This window comes from Gigantopelta aegis, chromosome 9, assembly GCF_016097555.1.
Source record: "Gigantopelta aegis isolate Gae_Host chromosome 9, Gae_host_genome, whole genome shotgun sequence".
NCBI lineage: Eukaryota > Metazoa > Mollusca > Gastropoda > Neomphalida > Peltospiridae > Gigantopelta > Gigantopelta aegis.
The window spans coordinates 80,583,395-80,598,124 of record NC_054707.1 but is presented as its reverse complement, the minus strand read 5'-3'; the positions used below and the strand labels follow the sequence as shown (position 1 = coordinate 80,598,124).

Below are 14,730 nucleotides of genomic sequence, written 5' to 3'. Positions count from 1 at the left end.
TTTTCGGGGTCGCTGAGTACGAATTTAGCGTTAAAACAACGTTTCAAGTAAGTTTTGTGTCATAACTGAGTGTATGGTGTAGTATATTGATTGTCTGAAACATGTACTGCTGAATGAAATGTCTTTGAAATGTCTCATCAACACGTATTGTTGTTTGCTGACCTTGATACATAAATGATCACTTTCATACCGTAACCCCAATTTCGTCTACTTACAGATTATTCCAGTATAATACATGTGTAGGAGTGCCTACATGGCCAGTGAACAATCAACATCTTCAGCAACTTCTCGAATGCCTATAGCTGCTGTTGGAAAGTCAACACATTCGTTTGATAAGCGGACGACTCCAACTTCATCCAGTAAACTGCCTACACGTTCATCGGCACAAAAACTTCTTGGGACAGAGACCTACATAGAGGCACCAGACTGTCCAAATGGTGTTCTACCAACCAGAAAAAGAGTTATAGAAAACATGATGTACCTGATGAGGCCCAATCGTGCTGGCAAGAAACAGAGATCTAAACAGGAAGCTGCGCTAATTTTGTCTGAACTTCTGCAGGAACACTGGATTTACTGTAATATATATACGATCCGCACACGACACATTCAAACTAACATACTGAAACTGTATATGGAATTCACTAATCTGATACAGACAAGAAAAAGTCGTCGGAATGAAAGTTATTATGAGAAAGTTCGACAATTCAATGAAAATCGTGACAAACTGTTTGACTTATTTTGTGAGGACCAGGACAGTCGGAAGCGTTTGGAGAATGCATACGGTGTGAACATGATGAGGAATGAATGGGCTTTTCTCACTGACCAAAGAAACCAGCGTGTAATGTACTCTGAACATTTCTTCGATCAGAAGTGGGAAAAGACAATGGAAAGGCGGCGTTATGATCTACAATCTTTAGAAAGAATGAGAGAAAAGGCAGATAAGCAGAAGATAAAAACTGAGTCGACAATACAGCTGAGTAGTGAGAGCGAGTTTGAAGGAAATGACCAAATGGACAGCGATACCGAAATGCAGTGGAATGATTCTGATGGTTTTGATGATCTTGCAAAGCGACGACGCAAACTTTTATGTAGCCATAGTCCAGATAAAACAGACAATTTTCCACAGCAGTATCAACATATCAGAGAAAGTGCGCGCAAAGTTAGACCCAAGGTCTACGAGACCATAGACAAGTTGAAAAGTCAGTATCATATGTCCAACCGTCAGCCAGAAGCAGCAATAGTGACCGTCGGCAACAGGATATTTGGACGAAAATGGAAATTTCACGACGAGTCCGATAACATTGATCTAGACACTCTTCCTGCACTGAAAAATGTCAGAGAGGTGGGAAAGAGTATAGAGGCCCTAGCACTGGACGAGATCGTCAAGGAGATAATGATAAGTGATGAACAAACTGTTGTGAATTACAGCGACGATGGGTCTTAAAAACAAGGTGTGGGATCCTTCTCTGTACAGGGACTGACAGTGAATGGAGTCTATAGATCATTACCAACCCTGTCAATTGCGAGTGAAAGCAAAGCAAAATTTAGCAGACTTAAAGATCACTATCCTAGAAATGCTTGAAGCAGCAAGTGGAGTGGACCGAAAAGCAATCTTCGAGAGAATGGACTTCGTAATCACTGATCAAACTGCTCATAATTTCAACGTGGAGGAGATGGTCGCCAGAAAATTGGAGTCGCAGCACTCCCCAGGACATCTATTTTGTAACGTGCATCCATCTCTCATGTTCAATAGAGTGATAACTAAACTGTGGAATGACATTGAGAACAAAATTGGTCGTGATAAAATATACTCAAGCTTTTTAGTCATTGGGACCACTAACACGTCCACAGTGACGGAGCAATCCTTGGACTGTATAACCCGGTTGATCAGTCATTCGTTCGATCACAAAGCATGGAACAAAGCGAATGAGTTTGATTCATTTATTGCTCCCAGGCAAAATAAAGTTGTTCGATTGCAAGATGAGCGATTCAACAGTCTCACAGTCACATGTGCTATTGTTCTCTATCACCTGGACGATGTTTCGTTGTTCTTAGAGAAATTCGAACATGTCACAAACCAGTTAGCCTGCATTGTCAGGTGCTTTGTGGATTTGGATTTTTTGAAGGTACTGTACTGATTGGCCTACACTTAGTGGAACCTTTTTTGTCTCTGACCGCTTCAAGCAACACGTCTTACTCTACACTGATACCAGCTTTCAAGCAACTTTACACCGATCTTCTGACCACAGACTCATCAAAGCTGATGAATTTAGATTCCCAAGCATTCCAGTTTGTCTCAGAAGAAAGATTCAAAGGGTGTAAGTACGACAAAGATGTTTGCGACGCAATAGTCAACACCACGATGGAGTTGAAAGACGAAGTGAAAGATGTACTAGATATGATTTTGCCAAAGCTAGCCGACGGTTTCAGGAGACAAAAAGGTGAAATCTTTGGACTTGGAGATGGGGAAGGGACTTCTGAATATGCATTGTCCAAGATGGATGCTGAAAAGTTGGATAAAGCGCCTGTACATAACCTTGCTGCCGAACGCAGTGTTGGTTTTATAAACTATGAGCTACAAAGGCGTGGAGCCAAGCAAATCAGATGTGCCTCTAGCTGCCAAGTCAAGGCAAAAGCAGAAGATTTGATTGAAAAGCGTTCGACGGGCTCATATTGTGCGTACAGAAGGACTGTTTCTAGTGGCGGAAAAATTCCCGAAATAGTCCAGAAATGGGAGAAGAAACAGAGGGAGCTGATAGAGAACGGTATGGCATCTAAAGAGGTGGAACATATGTCGGTGGATAAAGAAGAAATAGAGACCTACAAGAACTGAAACGATATGGTGGACCGTTTACAGCTGTAGAAGAAGTTGACATGTACATGGGCGACTCCTCAATCGATGACTCTGAGAAAAACAAGAGACTTTACCTTGAGATTCGCTATGCCAGGGACACTTCACTCTCCATTCCAAAGACAAGTGACATTTTCAGGCTAAAAAAAGATTGCAAAAATCTGCCTAGTCTAACCTACGCAACAAACTTGAAACTATATTTCAGCAATGTTACATGCAAAAATTCTGTTACTTTATCAGATTTTGTGTGCGCTGTGAAGTCTCTACAGACATAAAGTGGCTTGTATAGACTTGCAACTGCACATACGCGTGCAACTGTAGAAATTACAGGTGTTGAAAAAAGTATCGGATGCTGCTGAGAATGAACATACCAGTTATCCTTACCTGAAATTAATGTCTTGAGATGTTATGGTTGGGTATTTCTGTGAAAAATAATACATTTATAATGCCAAATGTTTGCTCAGTAACCCAAAAAACCTATATAAAGATGCTGTATGTATTACATGCCTATGAATAGATATATTAAAAAAAAAACATACTAAAAAGGGCATTTTTGGCCGCCATCTTGGATTTTCAAACATCACTCTTGATGCTATATTTGAACACAACTTTGTCACAGACCTGCATTACGCAGCAAAAAATGGAAGTTTCCGATTTCCAATCTGCGTTTTATGGCGGAAAGTCCATTTTCTGCTCAATTTTGTGGGTCCCAACTTTCAGAGGGGGTGTACAGGGGGGTTGCCGGGTTTAAATTTCAATTTTCTGTTTTGATTCGTGAATCTTAGTTATGGCTCCATATTTTAAGCTGGTTTTTTTTTTTGAATTTCTGACAAAAAGCAAAATAACACCCTCCCCTACTCATATGTTATTAACGAGCCTAAAAAACAACAAAATAACTTATATAATCAATTCTAAAAATATTGATGTGGTATGATTTTTTTTTCTGTAAGTTTCTTAATAGTTGTTGATGGACCTATGCTGCCCTTACTAGCCTGGGTAGTGTAGTGGTTATATCAGCGGTAAAAATGGCGTCCCGATACCGACTTTCACCCAGAGTGAGTGTAACGACTTATTTGGTATGTGTCAGACCATTACACCGACTTCTCACTAACCGTTAACCCGCTGTCATGGAAAGACAGTCAAGTAAGCCAAGTTGTGTGAACAGAATAGGCACTAGATCCTTTATTGGATATAAGCACGAATATAACTATACATGAAAGAAATATAATGACTATGCCGACCTTTGGTAATGTTTGATCATTGTATGTTTTAAATTTATATCAGTCATTAGTCGTAGATATTTTATGATAAGATTTTAAATAATTTAAATACATTAGCCTATTTTTATTTTCAATAGCTACATACACTGAGCATCCCCTTGATTCATATATATAGCTGTATATGACACCTACTTGATATTTGTGCTTGGATATGGTTTAACATTCGTCCGTTAATTCATTGGATTGCTAGTGTATACCAACCTACATCAAAGTATAATTCAAGTGTTATTAGCGTCTCTGAAAAATTTGTACTATTATCATCATCATCATTATTACTGACTGAATTTTGAAAGATGCATTCAAAAACATATTCGCCATTCAGTGTCCTACATAAATTGCTTATCTAAATATTATGAACACGGAACCTCATTAAAACGTTCTTTGTCCACGATCAAAGTGAAACGTCATCAAACATCACTTCCAAAGCCGTCATAATTCCTGATAAGTAGAAGTCGCTTGCAATAAAGGATCACATTGACAGCGTTTGTAATTAAATCCAATAAAGGTTAGGTGCGTCCAAGATGGCAGCGAACTCTGACCTCGAAAGGCTTTATTCATATGCCAGTGGTCCACAGTAAGTATTGACAAAATTCAGAAATGTACAAAATTAATAAGAACAATTTTAGTAGTGTTATTACAATGTTAAGTAGTCAAATTATTTATGTAATAACCAAAAAAAAAAAAAAAAATGCTTGATTAACAACGCCCTCGACACATTTTAATTTACGGTTATAAGGCGTCAGGTAAAGTAATAAAAAAAGCACATAGATACTGAGAGAGGAAACCTGGGGTAAGTTCAGCCAGACCGAGCAGAAAAACATCCACTAAACTGGTTAATCTTTACGGTAAACCAAATGGCAACGTTTGAATCAATCAAATAGTTCGCGAACGTTAGTAAACCGTTCACTAACTGAATTCATGGGCTGTTCTTTACGATTAGCAGCACAGGATCCCTTACATGCACCTTCTGGCATTGGATGGTACATACCACGGTTTTGTTACACCAGTTGTGGAGCAACATGGCTGGATCAGCAATTAGCCAAATGAACCAACCGACGGAAATATAAGATAAATATTTAGGAATCCCATTCCCTAACATTACCAGTTTGTGGCTATGTGGGGAATACCGATTATTTAAAGAGTGTATGGACGCAGCATGTAGCACAGTGGTAGGAAAGCTTGGGTGTCCATCCCTATTAATCATTTGTTCTGGTAGTTTCTTTCCAGCGTGTGCTCCAGGAATGGTATATATAAGTGCACGAAATGTGCTGTGTTCAGACAACATGCTTTAGGAAGACTTGCTTCTTCCTAAAGGCAGCAGAACGCAGTTACATTACTTTTATGGTTTCGACCTCTAGCGTTAGGTGTTTCGCATTTCATTTCAATTAAGGTTCAATCAAGCTGTCCTGGGTACACAGCTCAGCTATCTTGGCTGCCTGTCCAGGACAGAGGGTTAATTGTTAGTTGTTAGGGTTAGTAAGAGAGAAGAGGGTGTAGTGGTCTTACAACTACCCACGGAGTCGTCAAAACTCGCTCGGAGTGGGAGCCTGTAGCAAGCGGCGAACCCAGTACCTACCAGTCTTATGTCCGATGGCTAAACCACGACACCACCGAGGCCGGTAAGTGTTTAGCAGCTGTACACTGAATATTATTAAAGCGTCTCTCCTACGTTAGTTGTCATTGTCATGGTGTTTCCTACTAACATATATTAAATCACTGGGTCGGGATCCAACTTTGTCGCTATAGCTCACGCTTCGGGTCGAGGGATCGAATCCCTCGGTGGACCTATCAGTGTCCTACGACTGTTACATTAAAGGCTATGCTTTGTTCTGTTTTATCTGTATGAAAAATGCATATAAAGGATTCCTTGCTGCTATTAAATAAAACGTAGCAGGTTTTATTTAGACTGCGTGTCAGAATGACCCACTGTTGAACATCCATTAGCCGATGATTACTAAATCAATATGTTGCTGTGGTGTATGATACACAGGGTTTGACAACTTGCACAAAACCAGTTTATGTGATAATTCGAGGGTGAGAAACAAAACTTTATCGCCAATAAAATATTGTTACGACTTTCAGGCGCGTGTGCAGGAATTGTAGTAGTGGGAAGTGGCGAGCGAAGTTTATAGGTGTGTGTGTGTGTGTATGTATGTGTGTGTGTGAAGTCATGTTGCCCCGAAACATATATTAACACCCCCCCCCCCCCAAACCAAAAGAAACAACATATGCTTGAGCGGGGGGCGGGGGGGGGGGGAGATCGACTCCCAAAACCCTCCCCCTGCACACGCAGCTGAGTTATCGGTCTTAAAGTACAGGCGTATTCTCCAATTGCACGACCAGTCATGCATGCCATGAGGTGCACTAACTGTGCATTTTATAAAGTGTACAGATAGTGAAACCGCAGCTCTCATGTATCAGCAACTATGTGTATCAGTAGCCCAGTGGTAAAGCGCTCGCTTGGTGCGCGCTCGGTGTGGGATCGATTACCGTCGGTAGGCCCATTGGGCTATTTCTCATTCCAGCCAGTGCACCACAACTGGTATATCAGAGGCCGTTTTATGTGCTATTCTATGGGATGGTGCATATAAAAGATCCCTTGCTGCTAATGGGAAAAAATGTAGCGGGTTTTCTCTCTAAGACTATATGTCAAAAATATATTATACTACTCAAAAGAATTTAAGGGTCAGACGATATTTTCGACATTATTTTCTGAATGTCAATTATATTAGCTAGACCATAATGTCACGCATGGTATTGTTCCATTTTGACGAAAGTGGGTCTAAGCAACCCATAAATGAATTACAATCCACTGTCATTGACACTGTTGACTAGTTCTAATGGCGAAAACATGCTTACATTTGCACGTAAATTAGGGCGAAAGCGAAAGGTCTGCTAAGTGCCCATAACTTGCTTTTTCACAAAGCGCTTCATTTGCACGCTTTGCACGTGTATTCCATGTTCCCAATGCTGAATTTCCGTATAATTGGAGCTTGCGTTCGTGTACGGGCAAATTCAACAATGGTACGACTTCAACTGACTATCAAAGATCGAGGAAGGGCTATTGCTTGGCTTCAGGATGGCAATACGCAAAGAAATGTTGCTCTGAGACTTGGTGTCAGTCAGAGTGTCGTTGGCCGACTGTGGCAACGGTACCAAGCAACGAATTCTGTTCGAAATCGTCCACGTTCGGGAAGACCCCGAAGCACTACAAATAGAGAGGACCGCTACATCACCAATATGGCTCTACGTCAACGCACAACCACTGCACGCCGATTACGTGACAATCTGCGGACTGCGACTGGAACTCGAGTGTATGATCAAACCATACGCAATCGTCTGAGAGCCAATAATCTACGCTGCCGACGCCAGGCTGTTCGACCACCACTCCTACCATGTCACAGAACGGCCAGACGTCATTGGTGCACGCTTCATCTGCGGTGGCAACGTGTTCAGTGGGGTCGAGTGATGTTCACTGATGAGTCCAGGTTTAGTCTTCAGTTCAACGAGGGTCGGGTTCGTGTCTACAGACGTCCTGGGGAGCGCTTCGCTGACGTTAACGTTAGACAACGTGACCGTTTCGGTGGTGGCAGCGTCATGGTGTGGGGCGGCATCTCTATCCACCACAGGACCCCCTCTATGTGGTGGATGGCAATCTGAATGGAATCTGTTATCTGAATGAGATTATCCGGCCGTTGGTTCTCCCAGGCCTTCAGCAGATTGGCGGCGGGGCAGTTCTGCAGGATGACAATGCCAGACTCCACCGCGCCAGGGTGGTAACGGACTTTCTCAGACAACAAGGTATCGCCAGGATGGATTGGCCAGCATATTCGCCTGACTTGGCCCCAATAGAGAACGCCTGGGACGAATTAGGCAGGAGAGTTCGGGATAACCATGCCCCTCCGGCCAACCTTCATGATCTGGGTCAACTTCTTATGGCAGAGTGGCAGGCCATTCCCCAAGAGTTCTTCAGACGTCTGATCAACAGCATGAGGCAACGATGTGTCGAGTGTATTCGCGCCAGGGGTGGATTCACACACTATTAAACGAATGTTCTGATGTGTAAAATCCATGTTTGACAACCTTCAACTTTGACAGCATGTCATGTGACTTTCTTGTATACAGTGACGTTTATTTGTGGTTTTTTGTAAATATGGAACAATAAATACAAATTTTGGTGTAGTTTACATCATCAATCTAATACACTCTGAAACTTATTTGGTTATAAATTTTTGACCCTTAAATTCTTTTGAGTAGTATATACAAAATGTATGACATACAATAGTCGATGATTAATAAATCAATGTGTTCTAGTGGTGTCGTTAAACAAATCAACTTTCTATATGTATGACGGCATGAACAGAATTGACCGTGATGAAAAGTTAAAGTTTGTTTTGTTTATCCACTTCACTAGAGCACATTGATTAATTAATCATCAGCTATTGGATGTAAAACATTTGGTAATTCTGACCCGTAGTCATCAGCCCCTGCGCGTGCTGTAACCTCACCGTGGTGCAGGGGTGTAACATTCTCTTTGAGAATGGCCAATACAGCACAAATCCCCTTGTTTTCTTCGAGATACAACTGAAATTTTGAATAAAAGTCAGTATCTATCTGTGATATTTGTATTTTTGCACAGTTATTTACACTGTTTTTATTTAAATCTTGAATTTTTATATTGATGTTGATCATCACTTTATTTGCTTGCATTACCATAGTTTGACACCCAATAGCTGATGTATTTTCGTGCTGGAGTGTCGTTAAACATTCATTCATTCATTCGTAGTCATCAGACGAAACCCACTACATTTGTCCATTAGGAGCAAGGGATCTTTTATATGCACTTTCCAACAGACAGGAAAACACGTACATTCCACGGCCTTTGACCAATTGTGGTGTACTGGGTGGAACGAGAAAACCCCAGAGGACCGTGATGATGATGTTCAGTTGACACAAGGAAGTGAGCATAGTGCATGTTCGTTATCTAATAACAAATTGACACCAGCAAGTGAGCATAGTGCATGCCCGTTATCTGATAACAAGTTGACACCAGCAAGTGAGCATAGTGCATGTCCGTTATCTGATAACAAGTTGACACCAGCATGTGAGCATAGTGCATGTCCGTTATCTGATAAGAAGTTGACACCAGCAAGTGAGCATAGTGCATGTCCGTTATCTGACAACAAGTTGACACAAGCAAGTGAGCATAGTGCATGTTCATTAGTTGATAACAAGTCGACACCAGCAAGTTTGACCCAGCCGGAAGTTATTTAATACTACCTAAAGCGCTCGCTTGATGAGCGATCGGTTTGGGATCGATCTCCGTCGGTGGGCCCGTTAGGCTATTTCTCGTTCCAGTACTACGACTGGTACACCAAAGGCCGTGGTATGTGCTATTCTGTCTGTAGGATGGTTCATATAAAAGATCGCTTGATGCTAATGAGAAATGTAGCGGGTTTCCTCTCTAAGACTATATGTCAAAATTACCAAATGTTTGACATCCAATAGCCGATTACTAATAAATCAATGTGCTGTAGTGGTGTCGTTAAACAAAACTAACCCTGCGTTTTAATAATAGGACTACCCTATGTGGTGTCAGCGGGTTCTTCTGTCTAGACAAGCCTTAAGTAAAACGCAAAACATCCGTAGTATAGTAATGTGTCCAGATGCCATTAACAAATATTGATTCCCTTGTCTGGCAGCTGTCAAATGCTTTTGAATAGATAAACTCGACAGAGACTGAATTATAAACATTTGTTACAAACCCAAATTAATATTCTACGATTAATCACCATACCACACTCGCATTAAAATAACTCCAATATCACCGCACAAATGATCCATGCACCATTCACTTCTCTAGAAGCCAACAAGCCATATAGTGTATGGGCTTATGGAGACTGGATACGGCGCGTGCGTGCGGCACGACCGTTGCGTCTGCAGCTTGTGGTTTGGGCATATACACGACATACGTTTATTGTGTTGCGCCTTGCCACATGCGTTTTGCAGACACACGCATCGCATCCAGTCTAAACGCTCTGATTGAAACTAATATATACATGTATAGTTCGATTTGTTTCTAGCCAGCCCGCACGCACGCACCGCATACACCATGATATTAGGACGTAATAACCTGATCTAATTTTTTTTATCATGCAACCCATTTCATGTTATATGTTTGTAATATGTTTCAGTCAAAAGCGGTATAGAAACTATTAGTTATAACGTGTAAAAACTACTACCGAAAGTCGGACAATAGCAGGTGCCGGAAGCATTTTGGGAATGGCATAGCCAGCCTAAAAGTTATTTGTTTCCAAATTTCAAACAAAATATATACTTTGATTATTATTTCAAAGTCTGTTGTGTCACAACATGACAATTTGTGACGTTTTTCTGTGAAAATAAACTCCAGTTTATGTGTGATCTGAAGAAGATCTACATCACTGGCTATAACTTATAAGTCACTGTGATGTCAGACGCTCTTTGTTACAATGTAAACATTCTTTGCACAAAGCTACTTGCTTTTTTTTCTTTAAAACGCTGGCTAGTTTCGAATGGGAGCGAATAATAGAGAACTGAAAAATAAGAGGTAATTTGACGTTACAGGAAGTGTAAATGTTATATTTATTTATGCAGTTCAACAATTATTGCTGTAAATGGATGTTCGAAAAATGACAAAACGACCTACCTAAAAATTAAGCAAACATTCGTCATGCTCACAACTCATTTTCTAGTGACATGATAACACTTCGAATTATAAGGCAGGGGTTATCAGGTCAATAGGAAGCATGGTTGCATGCTAAATCCCGACACATGGTGGGTCACGCCCGACTTAACGTGATTAAGCAGAATAAAACGCTGCACCAGTAAAAATAAATGTCAATGTATCTTGGACATAGTAAATCGTGTGCGGTATCCATAATATTACATTAGTTTACCATTATATATATATATATATATATATATATATATATATATATATATATATATATATATATATACACACATTTCTTTGTACTGGCATTTTATAATAGGATTTATTCGTCCCGAAATAAATCGGGTTATTATAGCAAACATGGTAGCAATTATTTTCATTTTCAAGAAACCAGTCTCTTGGTTTATAAAAAAAAAAAAAAAAATCCCGAAATTAACATCGAAGAAACATATCGTTTAGTAGCTCTTCAAAAAAAAAAAAAAAAAAAAAAAAAAAAAAAAAATTCCTTTTATATTTACTTTAAATAAATTTAATCGACAATGTATATACTGGAACAGTACATGAATGACTGAATGGATACAAAAAAGTCTACCGACAAAAATACACATCGGCTATTGGCTGTCAAATGAAGGTAAGTATATGAATATGGTCATATATATTTTAAAGGGACATTCCCGAGTTTGCTGCATTGTAAGATGTTTCCGACTAATAAAATATTTCTACGATTAAACTTTTAGAATATCAGTGTTTGTATATTCAATGTGTTTCTGGTCCTCTTAATATTTGTAAGAAGCTCAAATTGGAGTTTGTCTTCAAATAATTTCGTACGTACGAAAAAAAAAAAAGGTTTTAAAAAAATACAATGAAATTTAACCCAGTACAAATATTAGAACGATCAGAAACGCGTTTAATATACAGCCACTAATATTTTATGCAGAAAAATATTTTTGATATGTAATTACAGTCGTCAAAACATTGCAGCAAACTCAGGAATGTCCCTTTAAAAAAGAAAAAGAAGTTGTATAATTATGTAAAACAGTGTAAATGTGAGCTGTGCAACAATATACTATACAAATGAAGATTAGTATGATATAAAATATTGTATGAAAAAGAAAATGATAAAAAACACAACAAAATTCTGGGTCGAATTTAAAAGATTCTATCATATTTCTGTTGCCAAATATATATTTTATCGTCGGCTTCAGATGAACACACTCCACCACAATGCGGCTCACAGTCAATGTACACTGGCAATGTTCACAATGAGGAGGGTCCTTTAAAATCAACGAATGATGTGTTTGGCCATACGAGCAGTACAATTGATATTTCTAGATACTGCCGATTCCAATTTGCTTTTTCCTTCTCTTTTCAGGTCAGGACTGCCAGAACATTGACCTACACATTAAAAAAGATCAACGAAGTGGACAAATATTAATGGACTGTGAAAATAACGCCACGGCTAGTGCAATAGTGATTATAAACATACTACCGACCTCGGAGCTGTTGTGGTGAAGCCATCGGACATAAGGCTGGTAGGTACACGGTTGCATCCCGATACCGTCTCCTACCCAGAGAGAGTTTTAAAGACTCAATGGGTAGATGTAAGACTACTACACCCCCATACCATAATAACCATACCATACCATACCACCATCTAATCATATCATTTCGGTTAAGTGTTAAGTGTGTATTACTACACTATTATTTATTGTTAAGTGCAATATTTGTTATCAGCGAACTCGAAAACGATCAACGTAAAGGTATAAACGCCAAATATAGGATTATGTTTCTATATATTAAAGCGTGGATCTTTGCAGTCTCAGTGGTAGGCACAAATGTCGCGTTTTCGTTATAGATTTGTCTCTGACGAGAGAGAGAGAGAGAGAGAGAGAGAGAGAGAGAGAGAGAGAGAGAGAGAGAGAGAGAGAGAGAGAGAGAGGGAGGGAGCCCTCCAAATATTCTTCTAGTTTTTATTTAACGACACCACTAGAGCACATTGATTTATTAATCAAATGTCCGTCTAGATCTAAAACTCGTAATAACCAATCGTGAAGAACTATTTGCGACAGGAAAGAAAGTAAATCAGACAATGGGTCCACCGAGGAGATTCGATCCCTCGACCCAAGACCTCAGGCGATCGCTCTATCTACTGAGCTAGGTCGTACTCAGCTAATGATTTAGTCAAGGTAAGTCTACACCAATCTTATATAGATGATATTTTTCAGCTACCATGTTTGTTTGGGCAGCAACTGCAGACACCGCGAGGTCGTTGCCACGGAACATGCATTGTTTAATAGCCCAGGCGCTGTTTTCGCAAATGTTTACAGTCTGGAACACTGAAAATTAGCAAAACAACAGCATAAAGGCCCATTGTTGTCTCGTGGATAGCACTAGCGGCTATCAATACCCATTAGTTCTAAAGTCCTGGATCATACTCATGTTCACAATCCATTATTGACGACGGGTCGATGTCATGTGTCAAAATAACTAAATACATGGACGTTTATATAACGGGTAATCCGTCAAATTAGCAGACTGGTTTTTAACTGTTGTCAAATACAAAGGATCAATGAGTGCATGTTGCAGGTGTCATTATATTTTATTAACTGAAGGCCTATTTATCGCATGCATCTACGTCATAACATTTATTTTGAAAGGCATTTACATTGGTTCTATTAAAAAAACATTCATCTACCACATAACGTTTAGTTTGAAAGGTAATTTACATTGGTTCTTTTCAAAACCCATGCATCTACTACATAACGTTTTCTTTGAAAGGCAATTTACATTATTTGTACTAAATAAGCAATGTTTTACTGCCAATTTCAATGAAGCAAACCCATATGATGTACCCCCCCCCCCCCCCCCCCAAGTTAAAATAAATATTAAAGTCTCCGATCCTAATTGTCACAGTAAAATATGTTCAGCTAGTACAGATATTTTTGCTGAAAATGTCTTGTTGACGGCAAAATCTCTAAAGGTATTTTATGCGAAACAATTATATGAGCGAATGTTATACGAAATAAAACAGATACATACCCCAACCCCTCCAAGTTTTTTTAAAAAGGGCCGCTTTATCATGTCCTACCATTGATAACCTGTCCTCATATGCCGTAAAATAGAGCTTGAGCGTAATGAATTCTTGGCTTGTCTTGTTGGAACTACATTTTAAAAGCTTTATCTTTGACAACTGATACTAATTATTCTCGACATTGCACTGCTTGAAACCCAATAGCTAATCTGTCTATTAGTCAAGTTAGTGTCGATGAACATGCATCATTTAGGGTGTTTGGTTGTTTGTTTTCATTTAGGGTGTTTTGTTATTTGTTTTATTATTATACCCCTGCGCGTGCTGTAACCTTACCGTGGTGCAGGTGTGTAACATTCTCTTTGAGAATGGCCAATACAGCACAAATCCCCTTGTTTTTTTCGAGAAATAATTGAACTTTTGAGTAAAAGTCAGTATCTATCTGTGATATTTGTATTTTTGCACAGTTCTTTACACTGTTTTTATTTATATTTTGAATTTTTGTATTGATGTTGATCATCACTTTATTTGTTTGCATTACCATAGTTTGACACCTAATAGCCGATGTATTTTTCGTGCTGGAGTGTCGTTAAACATTCATTCATTTCATTTATTTATTATTATAGTAATCTGACTTTGGTGCACGTGGCCCTGACCTACTTAGTCTGGTATGTCGTGACTGACGAGGAAAGTGTCCAGCCTTACTGTAGCCTTGAAATGACGAGGGAAGTGGCCCTGACCTACTTGGGCTGGTGGGCAAGTGTGTGTCCTCCCTGACCTATTGAAAGGGACAACCGCTGCTCTAGCCCACTGTCTGTCTCCTGGCCCAACCCAGACTCGGTCCACACCGCGAGCT

At 39.6% G+C, this 14,730-nt stretch overlaps 1 protein-coding gene across 1 annotated transcript; it reads left to right on the top strand.

Moving 5' to 3' along the window:
• Positions 1–253: 253 nt before the first annotated feature.
• On the top strand, positions 254–1,444 carry LOC121381784. The gene has a single exon (XM_041511138.1). The coding sequence runs from the start codon at positions 254–256 to the stop codon at positions 1,442–1,444; it is 1,191 nt and encodes a 396-aa protein (XP_041367072.1).
• The last annotated feature ends 13,286 nt before the right edge of the window (positions 1,445–14,730 follow it).